Source organism: Schistocerca serialis, chromosome 10, assembly GCF_023864345.2.
Source record: "Schistocerca serialis cubense isolate TAMUIC-IGC-003099 chromosome 10, iqSchSeri2.2, whole genome shotgun sequence".
Lineage (NCBI taxonomy): Eukaryota > Metazoa > Arthropoda > Insecta > Orthoptera > Acrididae > Schistocerca > Schistocerca serialis.
In genome coordinates, this window is record NC_064647.1 from 89,894,691 (window position 1) to 89,918,935 (window position 24,245).

Consider the following 24,245-nt stretch of genomic DNA (forward strand, 5'->3'; position numbering starts at 1 on the left):
TCATTCCATGTGCATGTCCAGTGTGTAATCTCTTCAGAAGGCGATATCAACGTTGGCATGTCACAAGATTCAGTGCTTGTATCAATCCTCTATGCTGTTTTCTCAGGTGACCTAATAAAGGCAGACTGCATGCAGCTTGTGATGGTTGCAGATGACACAACAGTCTTCAGACACACAGATGCCAGGTGCTTAGGCTGATGGCTTTGAAGTGCAGTGGATTGCATAACCACCTGGACTGTGAAGTGACAAAAGCCAAACCACTATCTGTGCCTGATATTAATAAAAAACTCAGCCTTTCACAGGTGATGCACTTATTTGTAATGAAGTATTATTTGAAGAAAAACTACACACGCTGTCACCCAGATCTTAACATGTTATCAAAGTGATGCAAAGATTCACAACTCGTAAATATTAGTAATGTAAAACTGTTCATGTCAGACATTGTCGAAATGTTTCTTGTGATTACAATATCATTGTGTTACTATTGGAATCAGTCAGCTCACACAAGTACTGGAGAGTAAAAATTTGTGTGAATGTGAAATGGAATGATCATGTAGCCTCACATATAGGTAAAGCAACTGGCAGATTAGGTTCCGTGGTAGAATACTGGTTAAATGCAGAGTACAGAGGAGTATGTGCTGTTCTAAAGCTATTTTCATGAATAAAATTATGTCAACAATGTAATTGTTGTTACTATGACTGACATGCAGAAGTTTAAGTGATGTAAACACAGGGCTTCTGTAAACGATTTATTTATTTTTCAAAGTTATGCATTTTCCAAAGTATTTTTGTACAAATATTATTTATGCATGAGTAGAACCATAAACTCACCGAGTTTACATTGTGCCCAACAGTTGGTGTTAAAGAGAGCGGGGTCTTGACAAAATGACAACAGAATGAGAAAAGTGTTTTGATATGTTGAAATATGTAACATGTTTATACATTACAACAGTGCAGCCTACATTGAGAAGGAATTATGGAAAATAACCGCTATGAAACAGAGAGCTGTGTGTTGATATCAACAATATAGGGACACTTGTTTATCGTTTAACCAAGTGTGACAGGTGCAACTGTGACCTGAGTGTTTGTGTGTAGTCAAAAAGAAAAAAAAATCAATGCTTGACACAAGTCACAAACTTGGAAACTGCAGCGAACTGTGAGGAAGATTTTGCGGTGGCTGTTACATTTCAGACAGCATCGTCTATGCTTGTACAACAGTTAAAAATGAAAGATTGTGGTCAGTACTTTCAATTTTGCATCACAATGCTGAAAGCTTCTGAGGATCAACATGCCACCTCCAAGGTGATATTCGGCAAAACAACTGTCCATTTATCTGCAAAAGTTAATCGCCACAATGTGATTGTGTCGGGCACTGAACATCCTCGTGAAATTCTGGCTCATGAATGAGACTCGCCAGAGGTTAGTGTTTAGTGCACAGTGCACAGACAACGCTGTATGGGCTGTTTTTCTTCTGCCAGAAGACCATGATGAGTATCTCTTACATTTGTATGTCTCAGTTGTGATTGTGTCCAAAACTGACTGCTGATTCCAAGAATTTCAACTTCCAATAAGGTGAGACGTCCCCTCATTGGAGCATTGAAGTTCATCACTACATTAATGAAGAACTTCCCCCATCAGTGTATTGAATATAGTGGTGAAGATAATGTGGCTGTTTCCTTGGCTCCCCAGTACGCCGGATCTAACACCATGTGACTTTTTACTTGGGAGTTCGTAAATGACCTTATATACATACTTCCAATTGTTTTGGTTCACCAATCAATTTTAACACAGGATTTTGACATGCAAAAAGTGTAATCCTTGAGTAATACAGCTGCTTCTTCATCTCTCTGCAGGGAAGGAGTGACAGTGAAGCGGCCAGGGAAACCTGGCAGGTGTGTGGTCAACGTCGGGCTGCAGCGAGACGTGATTGCCGACCGCGCACTCGTGCCTGGCCTCAGAGTTACCGTGCGCCTCCTGCCGCCGTCCCACAAGGAGGCGAAGCGGACGCGAGCTGCCATTGTATCCCCAGTGACACCGCGCGCTGAGATGGGCGTCTACTGGGGGTACACTGTCAGAGTGGCGTCTTCCCTGAGTGCCGTGTTCACACAGTGCCCCTTTGAGGGTGGTTACGACCTGACCATTGGGACCTCTGACAAGGGTACACCAGCTTCTCAGCTGAAAAGGAAACAACTGTCTGGGTAAGCAGCAGCTAGATACAAGAGCTGCCTTTTGAGAGCAGAACTGTGTGTCTCAAAGTGGAAAAATATATTTTAGAAGCAAATTGAGAACTTTAGTTTTATTTGGTCTACTCTGTTGCACGTGGAGTAGATGACTGCATTATACAATATGTGTGAGGAAAGTAATGAGACTGGCAACATGGTGAGTGATGTAGCAACACTTTGTTGTTCTGCTTATGCAGACTAGTGTGTTCATCCCTTCCAGATGCTCAGTCCAAGTTTCAGGTTCCTACAGCCAACACATGATTTTTGAGAGCTCCATCAGTGAAGTTGTTGTTGTTGTTGTTGTTGTTGTGTGTTACAAAAATGGAACAGTGGAATTTATAGCAATGTTATGTCATCAAGTTTTGAATCAAACTAGGGGAATCCGTGAGTGCGATCTTTGAAAAATCAAAACAGGCCCATGGGGAACATTCCTTATCAAGTGCATAAGCCATTTCTGGAAGGCTGAGAACACACTAAAGATGCACCTTGCTCAGGGAGACCTTGAACTTAAAAAACCAATGAAAACATTGAACAAGTGCATGTTCTTGAGAGATCAGACCGACGTTTAACAATAAGGAAGATGTTTGGCCTTGTAATCAAAGTTTTGCACTTGCGATAGATTTGTGCTAGAAGGGTACTGAGAAACCTCACATCTGAGCAGAACAACAATCAAAGAAACGTGTGCATTGATCTTCTTGAGAGGATTGCCAAGAATCCCAAATGGTTCAGTTGTGTGATTACAGATGATGAATTCTGGATTTTTGAGTACAATCCTGAGACAAAGTAAGGAATGGCACACTGAGATGTCTTGATCGAAAAAAAGCTCGAATAAGCAAATCAAAATGATGCCCATTTGCTTTTTGGACAGTTGGGGTTTAGTGCATAAAGAATTTGTTCCTTCGAGACCAACTGTCCCCAAGTGTTTTACAAATTTGTCCTTGAAAGGCTCAGGAAAAGGATGAATTGAGTGAGATTGGGCATTGCAGACAAGTGGATGCTGCACCATGTCACACAGTGACTTCAGTCACGGAATTTTTGACCTCAAAAGCATTTGTTTTGTTCCACAGCACCCTATTTACCTAATCTGAGTCCTTGTGACTTTTTTCCTTTCCCGAAATTGAAAAATTTCTTAAAAGAACAGCATTTTGTGACTCTGGAGAACACTCAAAAGAGTGTGACTGACCATGTTGAAGGCCTACCAGGTGAAGCTCTTCAGTGCTGCTGCCAAGACTGGGAACGATGACTCTACAGGTGTACAGCTGGTGAAGGGACTACTTTTAAGGAGACAATATTGTTGTTTGAAAAAAATAAGAAGTTTGTTGGATAAAAAAATCAGTCTCATTACTTTTCTCACATGCCTTGTAAGCAACACACATTTCACATGTGTACTGCATAATGCCTACACCCTACCACCTCTCGGGAAGTAACCAATAATAGATAGACGCCTAGTGTCACCAGGAAGTGTCAGTGAATATTTTGACTCTAAAGTTGTTCCTTATGACTTCTGAGCAGTTGATGCAAAGACTCTGTAAAAGCCTGAATAAGTGGAAGCTACTGCTGTGTTTCACTTCTGAACCTCCCCCTGTTGGATGACGTGACAATGAAGCTGTGGACTCTATGGGTCTCCATCTTATAGGCAGTCAACCTCATTCTCATCTTATAGATGGTCAGTGTCGTTGCCATTTTACTGACCAAGGTGGTGCAGTGGTTTGCACACTGGGCTCACATTAAGGAGGATGAAAGTTAAAATCCTTATTCAAACATTCTGATTCAGGTTTTCTGTCATTTCCCTAAATTGCTCCAGGCAAATTTCTGTGTGGTTCCTTTGGATGGGTACAGCTGATTTCCCTCCCGAGCCTTGAAGCAATCTGAGCATATGCTCGATCTCTAATAACCCTGTTGTTGACGGAACGTTAAATCCTAATCCTCTCTTCTTCATTCCTATTTTCCCTCTGGGATCCACCTGTATACCTCCTGTGGTCAGCTATTGTCGTACATTCATTCTAAATGCCACACCATAATATCTTCCACTATCTTGTCTTCTACTTCCATCATTTTTCTGATTGCTTCATTTCTGATGATGTGGTTAGTTAAATCCTAAGACTCCAGCATTCTGTGTCTTCAGTAATCCATTTCCATGGATACTATCTAATCTTTCTGTCTTTCTCATTTTCCAAACTTCTGACCCACATTGCTATATTTTTTCTACTATTGTTTGACATATAATCTTCTTAGTGAGTATAATTGTCAAATGACACATTTTCCCTTACTGGTCTTATTGGGTCAATCCATATGAAGTGGTCCAGTGATGGTTGCTTGACCATGTTTAAATATTTTAATTTTTTTATATGTGATTGCCCTATATTTTAGAAGTTCAAAACAGTTCTCTAAAATAATTTATCTTACACCTTTACTGGATGGCGGCCATTTTTATTTGTAGGCGTGTGACGATTTTTCAGTCTGTAGGCATAATGAAAATTTTAATATCTCTGCACTGGGTTAAGTTACGACATTGCAGTTGACATGATCGTTTTTGGAAAAGTGTCCTCTACAACATTGTCTAATACACAAAATACCATAAATTCAAAAATAACTAGTCAAAATGACCTCCAAAGTTTGGTATCCAAATTTTCAAAAATCCACTTTTTAGGCCGAGAAAAATTACAAACAAGGAGTGATTTATGAGAGTCTATTTTTCTCCTATAGTTAGATATCGTACACTACTAGCCTCTTGTAGAGCAAGAACACTTTCAGATGTTTCCTTAATTTTTTATGAATTTTTGAAATTTGAAAATTTTCATTTTTTGTAGAGTTATCTCGGGTGGGACTGAATGTAAAAATATGATTTTTTGCAGAGTTTGTGCATCTATATGATAGCAACGACTGTTAAAATTTCAACATAGATATCTGACTGTGAACAAAGATAAGAATTTTTGAAAATGCGGAGATAATTCACATTACTCTACAACTGATCTTATGGCTGTTGCCTATTTAAATGGTTTATTGTTTCATTGTAATAAAATTTAATTGTGACATATATTTAGTTAACACTATCACCCAATATTCATTTAGTTTACTTATTTTTAATAATGCAGTATTAAACAATAGGATCTTTCGCTTTTGTTGTATGGTAATAAAAATGCCCATTTACGTTTAGGTTTATTGTCAATAAAGAAGTACGTTATTGCTGGGTGTGGCATTGTAGAAGTACATTATTGCTGCGTGTGGGATTTTTGTAGTCAGTCTGTTCTGAAACCTCTGTTAGAGTGGATGTGCATACTTCATCGAGAGTGTAGAAGGTGTTATGTGCTTTGTTCTGTGTGTAATGTGTAATTAATTTTGAGAGATTAAGTGGAGTGCAGTAACATGGATGAACAGTGCTCTGTTGGACAGATAGCAAGTGAAGTGTGTCAGAAAACAGTTTATGGTTCAGTTTCAAAAAACTTGAAAAATGTCATTGACTTTGATGAAGTTAGACAAACTATGTTTAAATTTCGAGTAAGTTCTTCTGTAACATCAGTGTGTGAGTATCATGAGAAGAAATATATTCTGAAGTACAACCACATTTTTGGAAGAAAGTGCTGTGATCCACTTAAAGTTCACAAGAAGGCTATTACTAAAGGTTTGAGGGAAATAAAACTTGAACATTTGTCCTTGTTATATGAGAGTGAAACAGCTTCCCAAGTGAAACACAATGTGATTCCTGGTAATACCCTGCGCCCAAATTGTTACTCAAAAATATTTGTTGTGAATCCAGAACCAGAATCATGTAACCTTGTTAATGACATTTATATTCCTAATGAGGAAGCTGTTAGCGTATTGGATTTTGCTTGTTCTAAGTTAGACATATCTCCTGCTTCGAAAATAATAAAATTAAATAGCAGAAAAAGAAAAGTAGCTATTGAAAATACGGTACAACAAATTTCAGACAAAATTAGAAAAGACTTGGAATCATGCTTTAATAATAAAGATACCAACATTATTTCTAAAGAAGAAGAAAACCTACCACCAGCATCATCTGACACTGAATATTTGAGATTAATAGAGAAATTAAAAATTAAATGTTTAGTGACATCTAAAGAGGAAAAAGTTAAAATTTTAAGTTTGCTCCCTGACTCGTGGGCAAGAGAAAAAATAGTTCATGAATTCAACATTTCTCATCGTTTGGTTAAACTAGCCCGAAAATTAGTGAAAGAGCAAGGCATTCTTCCAACTTTAGGAAAGAAGAAAGGAGTAGGTATAAGTGAAGAAACAATTAAAAAGATCCAGCAGTTTTGTGATCATGAAAACAATAGAATGTACTCAGGTTGCAAAGATAGCAGAAGAGTTGTTATAAATGAAGCTAAAGTAACGAAGCAGAAACAACTAGTGCTGTCAAATTTAAATGAACTTCATCTTGTCACCTGAGGCTCCAGGTGACAAGATGAAGTTTAGCTGGTCCGTCTCAACTTTTTAGGGTAATTCCCTTTACATTTATGTATAGTTGCAATCCAGAGACGACGTCATCCTTGTCCATTTATGGTATGCACATGGGCATATTAGTAGCTATCTGTTATTTCTTTTTAACTCTTCCTTGTGAAGAACATGCCATTTTCCCATGTCAAGGGTCCCTAAAAATAATTTCCAAGGTGTCTTCTCAGCTCAGGGATGTTTTGTCGTATCTATTTTAACAATAGCCTTTGTAACTTACCGAACAAAAGCGTTGGCATGTTGATACACACACAAACACAAACACACACACAAAATTCAAGCTTTCGCAACCAACGGTTGCTTCGTCAGGAAAGAGGGAAGGAGAGGGAAAGACGAAAGGATGTGGGTTTATAGCCTTTGATATAAGACGCAATGATTCTCTTTTGTAGCACATAGTGAAATTGACCTCTGTCGGTCCATAGCGTATAAGGGCGATGAAAGGGCGTTGCACGTCCGTTCCAGTTACACGTACTGGTCGATTGCTATTACATGGCGATGAAGTGGCGTTGTTCATCCACTCGTGCGTTATTTTTGGTAATAAGATACAAAATTAATCTTGATAATATTCTTCATTCAGTGCGTACCAGCAGTAAGAAGTATATCTACATCAACTGTTAAAAACACCTAATCGACCATATGTGTACAGGTTATCCAAAATTATTGCATTTTAGCATTTACATACTACAGTTTTGCTGTTTTATGTCATATTTCATTAATAACGATGGTTGTGTTATGCAGCATTCATTGTGAAAGGGCTGATATATTTTAGTAGTGTAAGTTGGAGTAGTGTGTTCACACTCATATAAATCCATGCATAGTTCGTTACATTTTAGTCAAAACCTGGTGCAGAGGCTTTATATTTCAGAGTTTCAACATTTCTATAAGTTTTTTGTTTCAACATATAACTACGTTGGTTTTTTATCTTTGACAGTCTTGGTCTCAGTTAGACATGCTCAATGTTCCCCACCATGTTGATATGCAGTACGTCATCTAGGTCTACTTAGTTTCATGTGAGCTCCCGAGGTCCACTGCACGGCGTCCATGGAAACGAGGTGCTCCCCGGAGCTTAAGTTAAGTCTTGATGGTGACTTAGTACCTATGTACTGCATTTTTAAAATGTGACTATTCCTGTTCAGGCTGTTTTGTTTTATTTCTAGACCATGCCATCATAGACATATTACAGAATCAGATTTATCTTCTGAGGAAGGCTCAATTACTTGGGCTGAAACCTAGATAAAGGTTGGTTTCATTACCGCAATCGAGGCTGATAGTTTCTTATATACTGTGAACTATGGCTAGATGTTTCCATGAGTGCATCTCACAAGAAACTCTGAACAATTTTTTGCAATAAAATGTGAACATAAGTTGTTTTTTTGGCACTGATTTCTTTGACCCCATGGAGGCCACGTGTGCTCCATGCCCATCACTCGCCACCTTGTGCAGAAAATGACTGCACCCAACAGATAGCAGCACCAGGCTGTGGTCCTCATCACTGATAGCACAGGGCTGGTATAACTCCGATCTGCACAAACCATCAAAACTTCCCAAATGTGGCATGCTTCCCATGTACTAATACTTTAACCCATGAATATCTTTCAAAGGCCAATGGAAATTGAGGACATGGAATGTCTCATTCTACAAATAACATGCTACACCTCATAGTCAGCCATTAAAAAAGCGGACTGATAAGTTTGGAGCACTGCTTATGGTGTAGAACTGACACCACATGGTAATGTATCCCTCCACTGCAGACATTATATCGTGGCAGTGTGTGTACCAGGTGGTTATATGGAAATAACACAGGCTGCTTGATGAGGAGATGTGACAGAATGACAGAGGAGTCATTGTATCTGGATTTGCCCTTGAATAGCATTGCCCAATTTGTTGCTGTATCAAGGTGGAATAGCCAATATGTCTACAAGGAATTGTGTATCACTCACAGCCATGTAACACGGTGTAAAACAGCCATAAAAGGATCCTAACTGATGTGGACTAGAGAGAAGTGCCACAGTTTGTCAACTATAATCACTTTCAAAGCTGACAGGAATTGCTGTTGTTTGTGAATGCAGGCCCATCTCAATTTGACCAGTCTCCGAGAAAACATTGGAAAAGAGAACTGTTGTTGTTGTGGTCTTCTGTCCAAAGATGTTTGATGCAGCTCTCCATGCTGCTCTAGCCTGTGCTAGCCTCTTCATCTCTGAATAACTACTGCAACTTACAACCTTCTGAAGCTGCCTTACTGTGTTTACCTCTTGATCTCCCTTTACAATTTGTATCCCCCACACTTCCCTCCAGTACGAAGTTGGCGATTCCTTGATGTCTCAAAGTGTTGATGTCTCAAAGTGTTTCATATCAGCCAATCACTTCTAGTCAGGTTATGCCAAAAATTTCTTTTTTCCCTAATTCTAGTCTGTACCTCCTTGTTAGTCATGTGATCTACCATCTAAACTTCAGCAGTTTTCTGTAGCACCATATTTCAAAAGCCTCTTTCTCTTCTTGTCCAAACAGTTTATTGTCCACGTTTCAGTTCCAAACATGGCAACACTCCAGACAAATAGCTTCAGAAAAAACTTCCTAACACTTAAGTCCATATTCAGTATCAACAAATTTCTTTTCTTCAGAAAAGCTTTACTGGCCATTGCCAATTTCCATTTTATATCATCTCTAATTTGGCCATCATCAGTTATTTTGCTGCCTAAATAACAAATCTCATTTACTATTTTCAGTGCCTCATTTCCTAATCTAATTCCCGCAGCCTAATCTGATTTAATTTGACTACATTCCAGTTTGCTTTAGTTAATGTTCATCTTATATCCTCCTTTCAAGGCACTCCTTTCCACTCAACAACTCTTCCAAGTCCTTTGCTTTCTTTGACAAAATTACAATGTCACTGACAAACCACAAAGTTTATATTTCTTCTCCCATAACATTAATTTCTACCCCAAAATATTTTTTGATTTTCTTTACTCCTTGCTTGGTGTACAGACTAAATAACATTGGGGAAAGGCTACAACCCTGTTTTACTCCGTTGTTAGCCACTATGCTTCCCGTTCATGCCCCTCAACTCTTATAACTATTGTCTAGTTTCTATAAAAGTTGCAAAATAGCCTGAGAGGACAGACGTGTTGTACACTCAGCTGTGCTGGATCATACAGCTGTGCCGCATACCTTAGCACAGACAGCGTGACAATGTCTAGAGCACTACAAACTCTCAGCACAGGAAAAAGAGCTGAGCTAAGAGTGGTGTGCCTGATGACATCATTGGACACAGGAGGACTGCATATAGCCTTTTCAGAGTAAGCCCAGTTCTATATATAGCATATCTTGTGGAGGCGCTGAGGTAAACAAACATTGTTCTGCATTTCGGCCCACATGGGCCAATCAGGACCGAGTGATGGCCATTTCATCTCCTGCCATTCACGTTATTTGTACACAGTACAGAGGAACGTGGGGTCAGCAAACCACTCTTCGAGCCGTTGTCGGCTTTCTCGACCTCAAAGCCTCTACTGCTCGGTCAAGTAGCTCCTCAGTTGGCATCATGATGCTGAGTGCAGCACATTCCAGTCCTTCCAACGAGGTAAAATCCTGGCAGTACCGAAAAGAAACCTGGCTCAGCAACCAGATGTGCTGACCACTGAGCTATGGAGGTGGATGGGATGAAAGTTCCCAGATTGCATTTGTCACAGTCATATGGACCCAGCATTTGCTACAGTGTGGTGCTGTTGGCAGGTTGCATACACTTCAGGAAATCTGGAAAAAATGCAGGAATTTTATCCATCCGAGGAAAGACGGGGAATTTTTTTAGAATTCCGAGAATTTTTCATTGTTCTATTTTTCAGTTAAATTTTTGTAATTTTGACTAATAATAACTGATACTCTATCAAAGAATTTTACATTAGCGTGCTACTGCAGAATAATAATGTTGCAATAAAACATAAACGAGAGAATAACACCAGAATAAAACTACAGTTGCAAAGAAAATGCGCCACTTAAACAACGAAACACAGTGTTCACTCAACAGTCTGCTGACAGCAAAATGTGACAAAGGCCTTAAGACGAAGACTGTGCAATACTTTGTAACAACATACTGTTTTCAATGAGCATGACGTTACAACTGTTTACATTTCTAACAGGTTGTGAGAAAATATTGCAAATGCTGGGTTGAGAAGCATTACTTTCAAAGGAAGTTTTCTGTTATGCAGCATGAGTTATGTTATGTGTGAGAATATGCTATGAATTTCTTAAATTGCAGAGCATTTGACTCTCTTTCAAAACATAACTCTTTGAGGACGAGCCACTTGGAAAAATTTTAGGCCCAGAAGACCAGCCGTTTATGCCATTATTTAAAATTGTACTGACACATTTTTATTTGATATATATGAAAGGGTAATGCACCAAAGAAGACCAGTATTATATGTGAAACCTTAGCTTTTCGTGTAGCTGTACTCTATGAATATTAATTTAAACTATTAGCTTCTATTTATGTGTTTGCATTTCTTAACAGCAATATTGCTATTGGCTGACTGTATCACCTGTCCTGTGCTCTGAACATCTGCTGTCACTTGCTGATGAGATCACATGATGTGAGCCATGATTGGCTGACAGAAGAATATTGCACAGTGCATTCTCAATTTCAGTGTTTCGAAAGCTACCATGCTGTATTTGGTGGAATTCAGATTTACACTTTTGTAATATGAAAATATGCAGCATACATGTTGTCGTGGATCACAGATCTTCTCAGAAAGCACCTTTTTTGGATTATTTCCTAAATTGTCTGGAAGTTCTATGCTGGTGTACAAAACCTTTACCATTCAAAGGATTGATAAGTTTTACAGCTCATTGTCAATTAACACAGAAAAGGTGTATTTTCAACAGGGGAAAAGTGTTATTTTTATCCAGGAAAAATTCGTTCCCTTACTGCCCCCTCCCCCTCCTCCCCCCTCCCCTGCGTAACCATCCTATATTGGGCACACAACACAGACACCTCTCGTTCTCTTAGTCTAGACAGCAGAGCTCACTTTTCAGACTAGTTAAGGCAGGTGGCTGTGTCATATCTTCATGGTTTCTGTGACGTTCTATTTCAGCAGGGTAACATGACACGGCACACTGTGTATGCTGTGCTGGCCTACCTTGAACAGGGGATGTTCCACTGTTGCCCTTGCCAGCATTCTGTACAGATCTGTCACCCACTGAAAACTTCTGGTCATGGATTGACAAGAGTTTTCTCACCACCACTTCCTCGCCGCTATGATCGGTAACCTTTGGCATAGTATTCAAGCAGCATAGAATGTTGTAACCCGATATCTGTCATCCGAACTCAGTTCAGCTTGGTGCCTATCTGGGTTAGAGCTGCTGTTACTGCTAGAAGTAGCAGATCTGTGTACTAACTTTGGCATCCTTTATACCCCTAAATCACCTACAAATTAACCATTTTATCTTCATGCTATGATATGTATTTACAGTAAATAAAATTTCATTGCAATTTTGACGACCAGTAATGTATATAACAGTAATTTTCTCCCTTCCTTTTAATTGATTTTTATTTAGATGTTTTATTCTGATGAGTTATGTGCCTACTTTACAGGTACCGCCATGCACTTATAGTATTTGGTGGTCTCCAGGGGTTGGAGGCTGCTCTGGAAAATGACGAACAGTTGAATGTCGAGCAGCCCAGCCTTTTGTTTGACCACTATGTGAACACCTGCCCTTCCCAGGGCACCCGCACATTACGCACAGAAGAGGCATTGCTGATCTCACTGGCAGTGCTGCAGAAGAAACTGAAAACAAAGGCAGTGCCTGAGCAGAGTCAAGCTGGTGCAGCGGAAGAGGAAACAAATGAGGAGGAGGTACAGTTGCTATTTTAAACTCGAATGGAAATACGGAGCTAATTTTCACCTAAGGAATGAAAATCTAGACTGCAAGTAGAAAATATTGAAAACATATTATTGTAAAATTTGATGAAGAGTATATTCCAATTATCCAGTCATCATAATGACTGACTCGTGTAGCTAATACAGTTTTCCGTTTTCTTGAAATTTTATTCAGTTTGGACATCCATATCAGTGACAAAAGCTTATTGTGCATTTCGGAATGTAATATTTTCTCCTGGATGAGATTCATAAATTATGACATGCTGGTAGACCATAGTAATCTGCTGTTAAAATATATTAACTGAATGAGCAGTTTAAGTCTATGAGCATTGTCTGGCCACACTTTACCAGACAGCATACATTTGTAAAGGAGTGGCAGAAGTATCATTTGTGTCATCCAGTTGTGATCTGCAGAGTACTGTACAGTGCTCAGTTTGCTTATTTCTGACATTTGACAGCTGAAACAGCAATGCAACACGCATACTCACATTGCCCTGTGCGCAATTACACAGGCCCATTGAGAATTTTCAAAAGTCATGTGAACATAAAAAGTCTTCCCTAAAGCATTCACAAACTCATTACATATCATGAGGTCAGAGGAAGGCATACCTTGTCTACACCTACATACTTATTAGGCAAGCCGCCACACCCCAGTGTATCTTGTCTTAGCAGCCCTTAAACAACATCCATGTTGCTGACAACAGGACAGTTCTACAGTGAGTAATAAATGTCGTGCATACATCAGCTGGTGTGACGACTGTTTTGTGTACAACGTACATTCATTTTGTCGTTCAAAAATTCAACTACCATCTAGAATAGATGGCCTGATTGTGGTGTGTTATATAACCGAAACCAGTAAATTGGAGATGAACTTACAGCTGATTGCAAAAAAAGAAATCTTGCGATCAGGCCCTGGAAACCACGGGATAGTCAGCTGACCGCCATGTCATCCTCAGTCATTCATCCTCAGATGTGGTATGGAGGTGAAGTGTTTCAGGTTGGCTTGGGCTGCATGGTGGTTTGTTATACTTGGCCTCGTGCACCAAACTCTTAAAGAAGTTGCCACCTGACCACTCCGTGTATATACAATGAATGTTGTTTATTGAGTGCTCGGTCATTGTTAAGTATTATTAATCAGGGTCCAGCTAGTCTGTGCCCTGAACCAGTGTGCCTCCTTCTTCCAACTTGGCTCAGACTTCACCTCCTTACAGTCTGCTGATAAAGCTGCTGGGAATTAACTTCACATTCTCATTCACTCCACCACATAATTAAGAAATGAGATTCAGTTCACCTTCCTATATTATCTTCAAAATTACAACTCAGTACATGATAAATTAGGGCAGCTACCAACTCGTATACTACCTCTCTGGACTATTTACACAACAGATCTTATATTCAACTTGATAATTGACAGTTACAATACACTTACTATCTTTGACATGCCGTGTTTTTAGATTTCATGGAGTTCTTTCTTCTGCACCGCTCGGTCCATGGAACTCCTGTCTCCACCTCAGCAGGTAGGGTCACTTGACTGCTACCCATTTCCGTACAGTCACTGGATCGTTAGCTCTGGTATCGGCACCTACAATTCAAAACACCTCCCAACAGGAGAGTGCTCACCACTTATCGACTATCGCAGTCACGAACATCTTTTCTCTGACATATTTATTTAAGGATGTGATACCTCTTATTCAAGGAATGGGATGTATTACTACATATCCCTCCACTAAGAGAAAAATAGTGTGACAACACATTCAACTTTAATTATTATGTAAGTGTTACATAAATGGACACTAAAGGTTTGCTATGACTTTCAGAATTTTTTTATCAGTGCAGTAAGTGTTTCTGTGTGTTTGGTTTTACCATTAACACATATTTCATTATACCTCACCACAAAAATCTCTCTTTCTTGGAGAAGGTAAATGTTATCTATAATTCTAGGACCAAACTTCAGGGTACTCTGAGATTACATGGTCTTTGGAAACTGGTAAATTACTTAACGTTAATAATTTTATTTAATCAGTCTGGAGGTAATGCTCCCTTACCCTTGAGCAAATAATAATACTTGTAAATATTTCTTAACATTGGCCTTCCACTGATTAAGTACGCTTTCCTCTAACTTCTTACCATGGCTAACATGATGTACCTCTCTTGCTATAAAGTGGTTGGGGTTCTCCCTTCCTTGGGTGCACCCGAACCTGGTATAAGTTCCCTTCTCTGGGGCAGCTTGTACCATCAACCCCGACAAAGTGGTTGGGGCCCTTCCTTCCTCGGGTCCACCTGAACCTGGTGTAAGTTCTCATCTCTGGAGTAACTTAGCCATAAACTCCCATAATATGCATCACATAGCTTCTTTATTATTATTTTGAGTACTTCAGCACGACTCCCTTCTGTTTTCCTTTTTCACATCTCTAAATCCCTCACCAAACTCCTATAGCCTCCTGATTTTCTCCAGACAGTCCTCCTGCCTGATTGTTTTTCCTGTCGCTGCTGTCCTCCAAAACCCTTTTCCTTCTGCATGTTAGCTTGTCACTCTTGGGTTATTATGACACTAACAAGATGCACGTTTAACATGTGTGTTGCAAAAGTTTCAGACAGATTTTTGCAGGCTAGCAGTAATTTGCTTCAAAATATTACTGGAGTTGTAACAGAAGGCTTGTGGTTCGGCTTATAATTAGGGATCTCGTCAGTTGGATCATGATGTCATTATCAACTTCTGAACACTACTTTTTGTGAAAACACTGGAGTTTGGCAATCCTACGGGGCAGGGGGCTGCCTTTGCCCGCAGCAGCAGGTTTCTGTGGGTGGCAAAAGCTTAAATTTTAATATGGTTCCAAAAGAGTGATTTGAACAAGACAATAAAAGTTTGGTAAGAATTGTGAGAATAATTGGAAATACAAATCATTCATAATATCTAGTGTATTACTGGAAATTATGTAGATATTATGTACGAAACTGTGAAACAGATGACAAATGAAGCACAAGTTGGTCATCTTGGGTGCATCAAAATAGCAAAGCTTTCTAGTGACATATTGCCACCTCGATTTCTACCACACACCTACACAACACTTGAAATGTACCTATTTCAGCTTAAAAGCTCCTACAGAAGTGAAACATGTTACAATAAAGAAAGATAAATGTCAGCATATGATAGCCACAGTAGCTGGAGTAGCAGTCATATGTGTATGCTTTATTTTTTTTTTTTTTTTTTTTAAAAAAAGGCTTTAGCCAAAAGCTTTTCTGTAACTGTCTTTTTCATTGTGCCTGTCTGCAACTTAATGTGTTGTATCTATTGTCAGTAGCAATCTGTTCTTTTCATCACATTATAGATTGTTCCATTTGATACTCGTATGTATTGTTATTTGCAGGTGTTTGTAAAAGTTAGTCGATTCCAGTTGACTCACTGAGATTGTAGTCAGAGGATACTACATTTTTTGTTTTGTGAAGTGCATATTTTTCCATTTCTGATTGTTTAAGCAAGTTATCAAACTTTGTGCCCCTTTAAAAATTTATCAGCGTCTGACAATATTTGTGCTGCTTTTTTACATAATCATACTTTTGTTAGTAAAAATTGTCTTGGCACATAGTCAGTACTTTTTGGGTGCTAAAAAATACTGTGTGTTCTTTGATGTATGGGTTTCACTATATAGGATGTTACAAAAAGGTACGACCAAACTTTCAGGAAACATTCCTCACACACAAAGGAAGAAAATATGTTATGTGGACATGTGTCCGGAAATGCCTACTTTCCATGTTAGAGCTCGTTTTATTACTTCTCTTCAAATCACATTAATCATGGAATGGAAACACAGCAACAGAACGTACCAGCGTGACTTCAAACACTTGGTTACAGGAAATGTTCAAAATGTCCTCCGTTAGCGAGGATACATGCATCCACCCTCCGTCGCATGGAATCCCTGATGCGCTGATGCGGCTCTGGAGAATGGCGTATTGTATCACAGCTGTCCACAATACGAGCATGAAGAGTCTCTACATTTGGTACCGGAGTTGCATAGATAAGAGCTTTCAATGCCCCCATAGATGAAAGTCAAGAGGGTTGAGGTCAGGAAAGCATGGAGGCCATGGAATTGGTCCGCCTCTACCAATCCATCAGTCACCGAATCTGTTGTTGAGAAGCATACGATCACTTCGACTGAAATGTGCAGGAGCTCCATCGTGCATGAACCACATGTTGTGTCGTACTTGTAAAGGCACATGTTCTAGAAGCACATGTAGAGTATCCCATATGAAATCATGATAACGTGCTCCATTGAGCGTAGGTGGAAGAACATGGGGCCCAATCAAGACATCACCAACAATGCCTGCCCAAACGTTCACAGAAAATCTGTGTTGATGACGTGATTGCACAATTGCGTGCAGATTCTCGTCAGCCCACACATGTTGATTGTGAAAATTTACAATTTGATCACTTTGGAATGAAGCCTCATCCGTAAAGAGAACATTTGCACTGAAATGAGGATTGACACATTGTTGAATGAACCATTCGCAGAAGTGTACCTGTGGAGGCCAATCAGCTGCTAATAGTGCCTGCACACGCTGTACATGGTACGGAAACAACTGGTTCTGCCGTAGCACTCTCCATACAGTGACGTGGTCAACGTTACCTTGTACAGCAGCAACTTCTCTGACGCTGACATTAGGGTTATCGTCAACTGCACGAAGAATTGCCTCGTCCATTGCAGGTGTCCTCGTCGTTCTAGGTCTTCCCCAGTCACGAGTCATAGGCTGGAATGTTCCGTGCTCCCCAAGACACCGATCAATTGCTTCGAACATCTTCCTGTGGGACACCTTCGTTCTGGAAGTCTGTCTCGATACAAACGTACCGCCCCACGGCAGTTGCCCCGTGCTAATCCATACATCAAATGGGCATCTGCCAACTCCGCATTTGTAAACATTGCACTGACTGCAAAACCACGTTGATGATGAACACTAACCTGTTGATGCTACGTACTGATCTGCATGATGCTAGTACTGTAGAGCAATGAGTCGCATGTCAACACAAGCACCGAAGTCAACATTACCTTCCTTCAATTGGGCCAACTGGTGGTGAATCGAGGAAGTACAGTACATCCTGACGAAACTAAAATGAGCTCTAACATGGAAATTAAGCCTTTCCGGACACATGTCCACTTAACATCTTTTCTTTATTTGTGTGTGAGGAATGTTTCCTGAAAGTTTGGCCATACCTTTTGTAACACCATGTATAATGTGAGAAAAGTTGATTTTGGAATCCATCCTGGTTGGCATGGAAGTCATTCTCCTCAAAATACACGTTACACCTCCTCCTCATCCATTGTGCATCTACCTTACACTGATTCAGTGCTGTGCCATTCAGAATCTTTTTCTTGTATTTGCTTCATGTCTACAACACATATTTGATCTAAATTGTTAGTAATTTGCACCACAACAATCTAATTTAATTTATTTAGTCTTCTCGTTCTACTATTTCATGTTGTGTAGTGGACATGATGCTGATGACACACCAAATAAACAAAGAATTTATATTTCAGTGCACTTATGTTTAGTCAGCTGCACTATGTCGTGAAAGATGAAATAAAGTACCAATTGTGTGGCTTGGAAACTAGTGCCACCTGCCCTCCCCTCCCAACTAAGCCTGAAACATTGAATTCGTCACTTACAATTAAGAATGAATGAGAGAGATGCTGCCTAATGATAGCGCACAGCATTAGAATGTGGCGGATTACCTTATTGGCAGCACGGAGGCACCGGTGGTTCAGATGTGAGGCACCGGTGGTCCGGATGTGATCATATTAGACTTGACAACATAATTCCAGGTGATCTGATTGTCACAACTAGCAGCAGTGAGATCATTAATTCAACAGTCTTTTATTGATCTTTTGGAGTCTGTAACACTCAGTTAAACTGTTTCACTATGGCACCTGAACAGTTGGAGCACGAGCTCTGAAGACTGTCTGTACCAACCACTGAAGACTCATCTCGACAGCAGAACAACTTGGGTCCCAGTGAGGCATAGCTCTAGGTGTGAAGGGTATTTAAAACATTGGTTTTCAAAGAAAACGGCCAACTAAGGGGTCATATGCTTCATTGTCGTTTGCCTGGTTTTTGGCAGGCTGCTCACAGTAAGTTACGTTAGGTTACCAGACATGGACTTCTTCTAATAGACAGAATTGCGTACTGGCACCTTCTTGATGAATTTGTGGAGAAAGGACCATTCAGCTGTAGAAAACGAAAAAATCCATCTTCGTGAAAATTATTAACTTTTGAATTAATTGTAATTATGACCAGCAAGAATTGTGTACATTATATCTATACTGGGGCATCATTACTGGTATCCTTTATCCTCCCTTGCAACACACATGAAATCACAAATCACATTAGAATCAAAATTAATATGTTGTATAGGACTATCATTGCTATCTCAAAGGCTTGCTAACATCTCTCATAAACCAAATTCTGATATGATAATAGTTTGCCACCCATGAAGTACAATGTAATTGTGAGATATACTTCATATTAGATTTCTTACATTGGAATCTGATCATGGCCAACAGCTACAGCCTGTCATTTATGGATTTATGGAGTGTAGAAGAGGACCGAACAGCTTACTCACTTTGTGATGCACGGTTCCAGTTTCAAGTTGCCAATCTGTTTCAAGGGGCAACAAAAATTTAATTTTCAGTATTTCATAATATTATTGACCATATTTAAAAATTTAAAATGCTGTCATAACCTACTCATTATGAGGTATAATCTTGTGTTAAAGGTTTAACACAGTAAAACAAGTATTACAAATAGAAACTGTGTACACGGCTTGACATAGTGTAGCTAGAAGTGCACAAATTACCCAGAGTAGATTAGTGATTCCAAGAAACTATAAACATAACTTCAAACCTTTTCTGAACTACTTCTTACTTACATGCTCATTGTGAGATATTTAATATGTTGACTCACTTGTAAAGTAATCAGGTGTTTGAAATGAAAAGCTTGGTGGCAGACTGCAAATCCAGAGGTTTCAAGTGTGACCCCTGACCAGTCCTAATAGCACTTCTTTCGCTTCTGGCAGTGGATTGGAGTACATATTGAACTGTATCTCCCCTTGTGACTGATTCTGTCCCTTCAAAAGGTTGGAGGAAGGAAATGCTATAGGACCGTGCCCAGTAAAGCGCAAAGATCTTGGGTTGATGACAGATTTGCTTTACTGACTTAGTTGAGCATTGGTTATTGAATAAATAGTTCTAAAAATGATTGTGTATGTGTGCTTATTTGGGAGTGAGTTGCAATTATGTGAAAGCATTTTCCTGATCTGACAAGGAGAGGTCCCCAGCAGTGGGTGTGACTTTTTGAAACCATCTATATGGAGATGCAGGTTAATATCCCGGGTATCACACCCTGCAGCCATTCACCCTAGTTGGCCCTCATTTGTGAGTAACTGACGAAAAAAGAAAATTAGAAATTTGGATGACATTCAATACCATTAAAAAAAGTAGCAACAATAGGCTGGTTGCTTGGTGTAATGGACAGAGTACTGCCTTCACATGCAGAAGGTTCTGGGTTCAAACCTTGCAAGGTGATTTAAACTTTTCTTTATTTTTAAATATTTGTCAAAATGACTTTGACCATTACTTTTATTCAGTTCATCATCATCTTGGACAGTTTCCAGTCTCTGGCCGGGTCTGTATGGAACATAGGCCTCTCCATCGTCTTCTATCTTGCCACCATCTCTCCATCTTCACCTTGGTCCAGCCTCCTCCTTTCTTCTAGACACATTCCTCTACTCCTTTCAGCCACCCGTCTCTCGGTCTTCCTCTTTGTCTCTTTCTTACCAGTTTCTTCTTGTGTATCCTCCTGGGTATCCTCTTCTCCTCCATTCTCTTAACGTGTCCATACCATCTCAGCCTTGATTTCTCTATCTCCTCCTGTAATGGTTCCACCTTCATTAACTCTCTGATCCTCTCATTTCTTAACCTGTCTATCTTTGTCACTCTAACACTGTTTCTCAAGAATTTCGTCTCACTAGCTTGTATTTAGCTTTTCTCTCTTCCTTTCATAACCCAGATTTCTGATGCATATGTCAGTGTCGGGACAAAGTACGACTAGTATATAACCTTTTTACTGATTTGGGGTACATCCTTGCTCCATATCAGGCTTCTGACACTCTTCCAAAGTGCTTCTGCTTTTCTCCCCCCTCCCCCCCATTTATTCCTGTGTTGTTTTTTTCCATCTTCCTGCATCAGGCTTCCCTTGTGCTTCAAACTCTCCACTCTCCTCAATTGTTCCCCATCAATTGTTATTCCCATTATTCCTCTCTTCTTCTTTCTTGTTGTGATAATCATCTCACTCTTACTTATATTAAATTTCACCCCATATTCTTGCACTGTTCGTTCCCATACATCCAACTGCTCTTGTACTTCCTTCTCCTTATTCCCCCAAATCATCAGATCATCTGCAAACACCATAGCTTTCATCTTCCTTTCACCAGTTACTTGTGCTGCTGTACTCATTACATCATCCATCACTACAATGAAGAGTAATGGTGAAAGTACACTTCCCTGCCTCAAGCCATTCCTCTGTTCAGTCCAAGCTGATCTCTCTCCTCCCACTTTCACACAGCTTACACTTCCATGGTCTATATCCCTTATCCTCCAAATAATCTGTATTGCTACTCTTCTGTTCTCCAGGGCTTTCCACGCTTTGCTTTGACGTACACTATCATATGCTTTTTCAGTGTCTAGGAAGGTCTTTAGTAGATCTATTCCATATTCATAGTGTTGTTACTGCAGTTATCTTACAGCAAAAATTAGATTCACCATGGACCTTCATGTTTTGATGCCATGTTGCTCTTCTCTCATTCTTCCTTCTAATTTTTCCTGAATTCGTGCTTCCAAAATTTTTGTACAGTGACTCATCAATGTTATTCCCCGATAGTTCTTGCACTCTTTTATATTTCCCTTCTTAAAGATCGGGACAGTTATTCCCTTCTTCCAGTCTTCTTGGATCATCTGTCTCCACACAATTTTCATTACTCGATATAGCCATTGTATCCCCACCTCTCCTGCTGTTCTCACCACCTCTACACTTAGCTCATCCAGACCTGGTGACTTCCCTCCCTTCATCTTGCCCAATGCCTCTTCCACTTCTCCCCATGTAAGGTCTTTTTCTATTTGCTGTTCCTCCTCTTTTTTTTCTCTCGAATTGTTCCTCCTCATCCAGGTCTCCATTTGGGTTCAGGAGTTCTTCAAAATACTCCTTCCACATATTCTTGAGTTCCTCCTTATTTTGTACATCTTGTCCACATTTATTCACCATTCGAGCATAATCTGTTGCACCGTTCTTCCTCTTACTTCCCATATAACACCTTTTTTGAATCTTCACTATCCTCCTCCATCATTCTGGTCCACTGTTCCATCCACTTTCTTCTTTCCTCCACCACCATTCTTTTTGCTTCTTTCTTGCTTGGCTGATACTCTTCTCTTGTCTCTACTGTTATCTTCTGGAACCATACCCAAAAGGCTCTATTCTTATTCTTTACTATATCCTTTGTTTTATCATTCCACCAGGGTGTTTCTTTCCATCTCTTTTTGTTGCTTGTCCTCCCACATATTGCTTCTGCCACACTCACTAATGTTCCCTTGAATCTAGCCCATTCCTCTTCTACCATTTTTGGTTCATCCGTTGGGGTGCTTTTGTTTTGCTACTTGTAGCTACTGTAGCCTGCTTTCCTCCTCCTTCAACTTCCATACCCTTATACACCTTTCCTGTCTCTTAATAAATTTTTGAATTTAACTTTTGGGTCAAACGTCTTAAATTCTTCTTTAGGACAAGAAGACGGTTTTCTGTCCATTTATTATCCTTAGTCCCTCTTGGCTTTATTCATCTCACTATTGTACAGGAAGTAGTCAACTCTTTAAGTCTTGACTGTGCCAGGTAATCTTGTGGCTCTCTCTTTTCCTGAACGAAGAGTTTCAGTTAAGTAGTTTAAATCTAATTTTAAATTTCTATTACATTGTCACATTATTTTGATGATTGTATCAACTTCTTCATTTGCCCTCATTTTTCTTCCACTTGGAATTTTTGTGAATGTGAATTTAATTATATTTATCTGTTATAAAATTGAAAATGCTGTTCTGTCAATTAAATGAACAAAAGATGGAACAATCTATTTATATTGACCATATAATGGTGAAAAAATGTTTTTTTTGTTACTAGATGTGTAATTTTTAAGGTAATCGTCGCATAAACACTTCAAACATAGGGTAAATTCCTGTTGCATTATAGACAAAGTAACACAGATGAAGATTTAAATGACAGAAGAAATTAAATCAAAATTAACTAAAATCACTAAAACAAATATCTCAAGTGGAAAAAGAGTTACAGGAAGAAAAAGAGGGCAAATGAATAAGTCGATATGATCATCAGAGTGACATGACAAAGGAATATAAATATAAAATTACATTCAAATCACTTAATTGAACAAAACAAATGATTAAAATCATTTTGATAAAGATTTAAAAATAAATTTAAATCACCTGACGGACGAGGTTTGAACCCACAACCATCTATATATGAAGGCATTACTCTGTCCATTACACCACGCAACAAGTCTGTACACAACAAATTTTTTTTAATGCTATAGAACACCAAGAAAAATTCTAATTTTTTTTTATTCGATTACTCACAAACGAGGGCCAATCAGGGTGAATGGTTGTACGCTGTAGGCCTGGGATCTTAACCTACATCATTGTATGTATGGTTTGCAACAGTTGATCCCACGTCTGGGGGACCTCTTCTTGTATGTATATATATTTATCACAGTTCATTGTATTTACGAAGTAACATATCAGAGATTTGATATCTTCTGTTCTTGCTTGTTGTAGTGACTAACAAATCTGATTTAAAATATTAGTAATTGTTTCTGTTGCATGTTTGTCATATTTGAAAGTGCAAATGGTAACATATGTTTTTGATTAACACAGATGCAGATCGAGCAGTGACTTCCGGCGTTAGAAGAGGAAGCAGATGATGGGATTGGGAAAGGCAGAATCCTGGTCAGTCATAAAGTGTAAAGTGCTGTACAAATTGTAATACCTCTGATGTTAAGTGGAGGTTATCACTTTATTGTGTTTATTTACTGGATGATGGAGAGTTTTGTTGTGAGATTGATGAACTGATGCTGTAACTGACAGATTTTACCAAGAAAAGGATTAAAAATTACACAGTTTAATTTATGTCTCCCCATGAACGTGTCGCATAGATATTATGGATACAGTGACTGAAAACTTGAGAAACAGTTTTTCTTGTGATGGTTCCAACAATGACAAATTTGATGTGTTATTTTTATATGAAATAAATATCTATGAAACTTAATTGCAATTTTTCTCTTAATCATTTCTTCCTTCTTTGACTAATGTTGTTGTTTTCTTTGTGCTCCTGTGTTATTTCTTCATAAAGGATGGCGAAACACGTGGCACTTCCTATATGCACACTTTAAGGACACACACTGCAAGATGATTAATGGGAATAACTAATCTAATAGAAATCATCTGACTGTGGCTGGTGTTGACGGCTTTTTGGTTGCTGCCACTTTTAGCTACCAGGTGACATTATTGTTGCTGTTTGTACCATTGAGGTAAATCAGACTTATGGAAATTTCATTGCACACCTTTTAGCAATCATTAAGTAT

General features: G+C 39.2%; 1 protein-coding gene across 3 annotated transcripts in view; it reads left to right on the forward strand.

Annotated features, from left to right (window-relative positions):
- LOC126425148 (putative methyltransferase C9orf114) overlaps positions 1-23,929 on the forward strand; it is a 43,174-nt gene extending 19,245 nt beyond the window's left edge. For all 3 annotated transcript variants that reach the window (XM_050088100.1, XM_050088098.1, XM_050088099.1), the window contains exons 3-5: positions 1,854-2,198; positions 12,277-12,538; positions 23,539-23,929. In XM_050088100.1, coding sequence (XP_049944057.1) covers positions 1,854-2,198; positions 12,277-12,538; positions 23,539-23,556 — 625 coding nt within the window. In that variant the 3' untranslated portion in view covers positions 23,557-23,929. The remainder of the gene's footprint in view (positions 1-1,853; positions 2,199-12,276; positions 12,539-23,538) is intronic.
- The last annotated feature ends 316 nt before the right edge of the window (positions 23,930-24,245 follow it).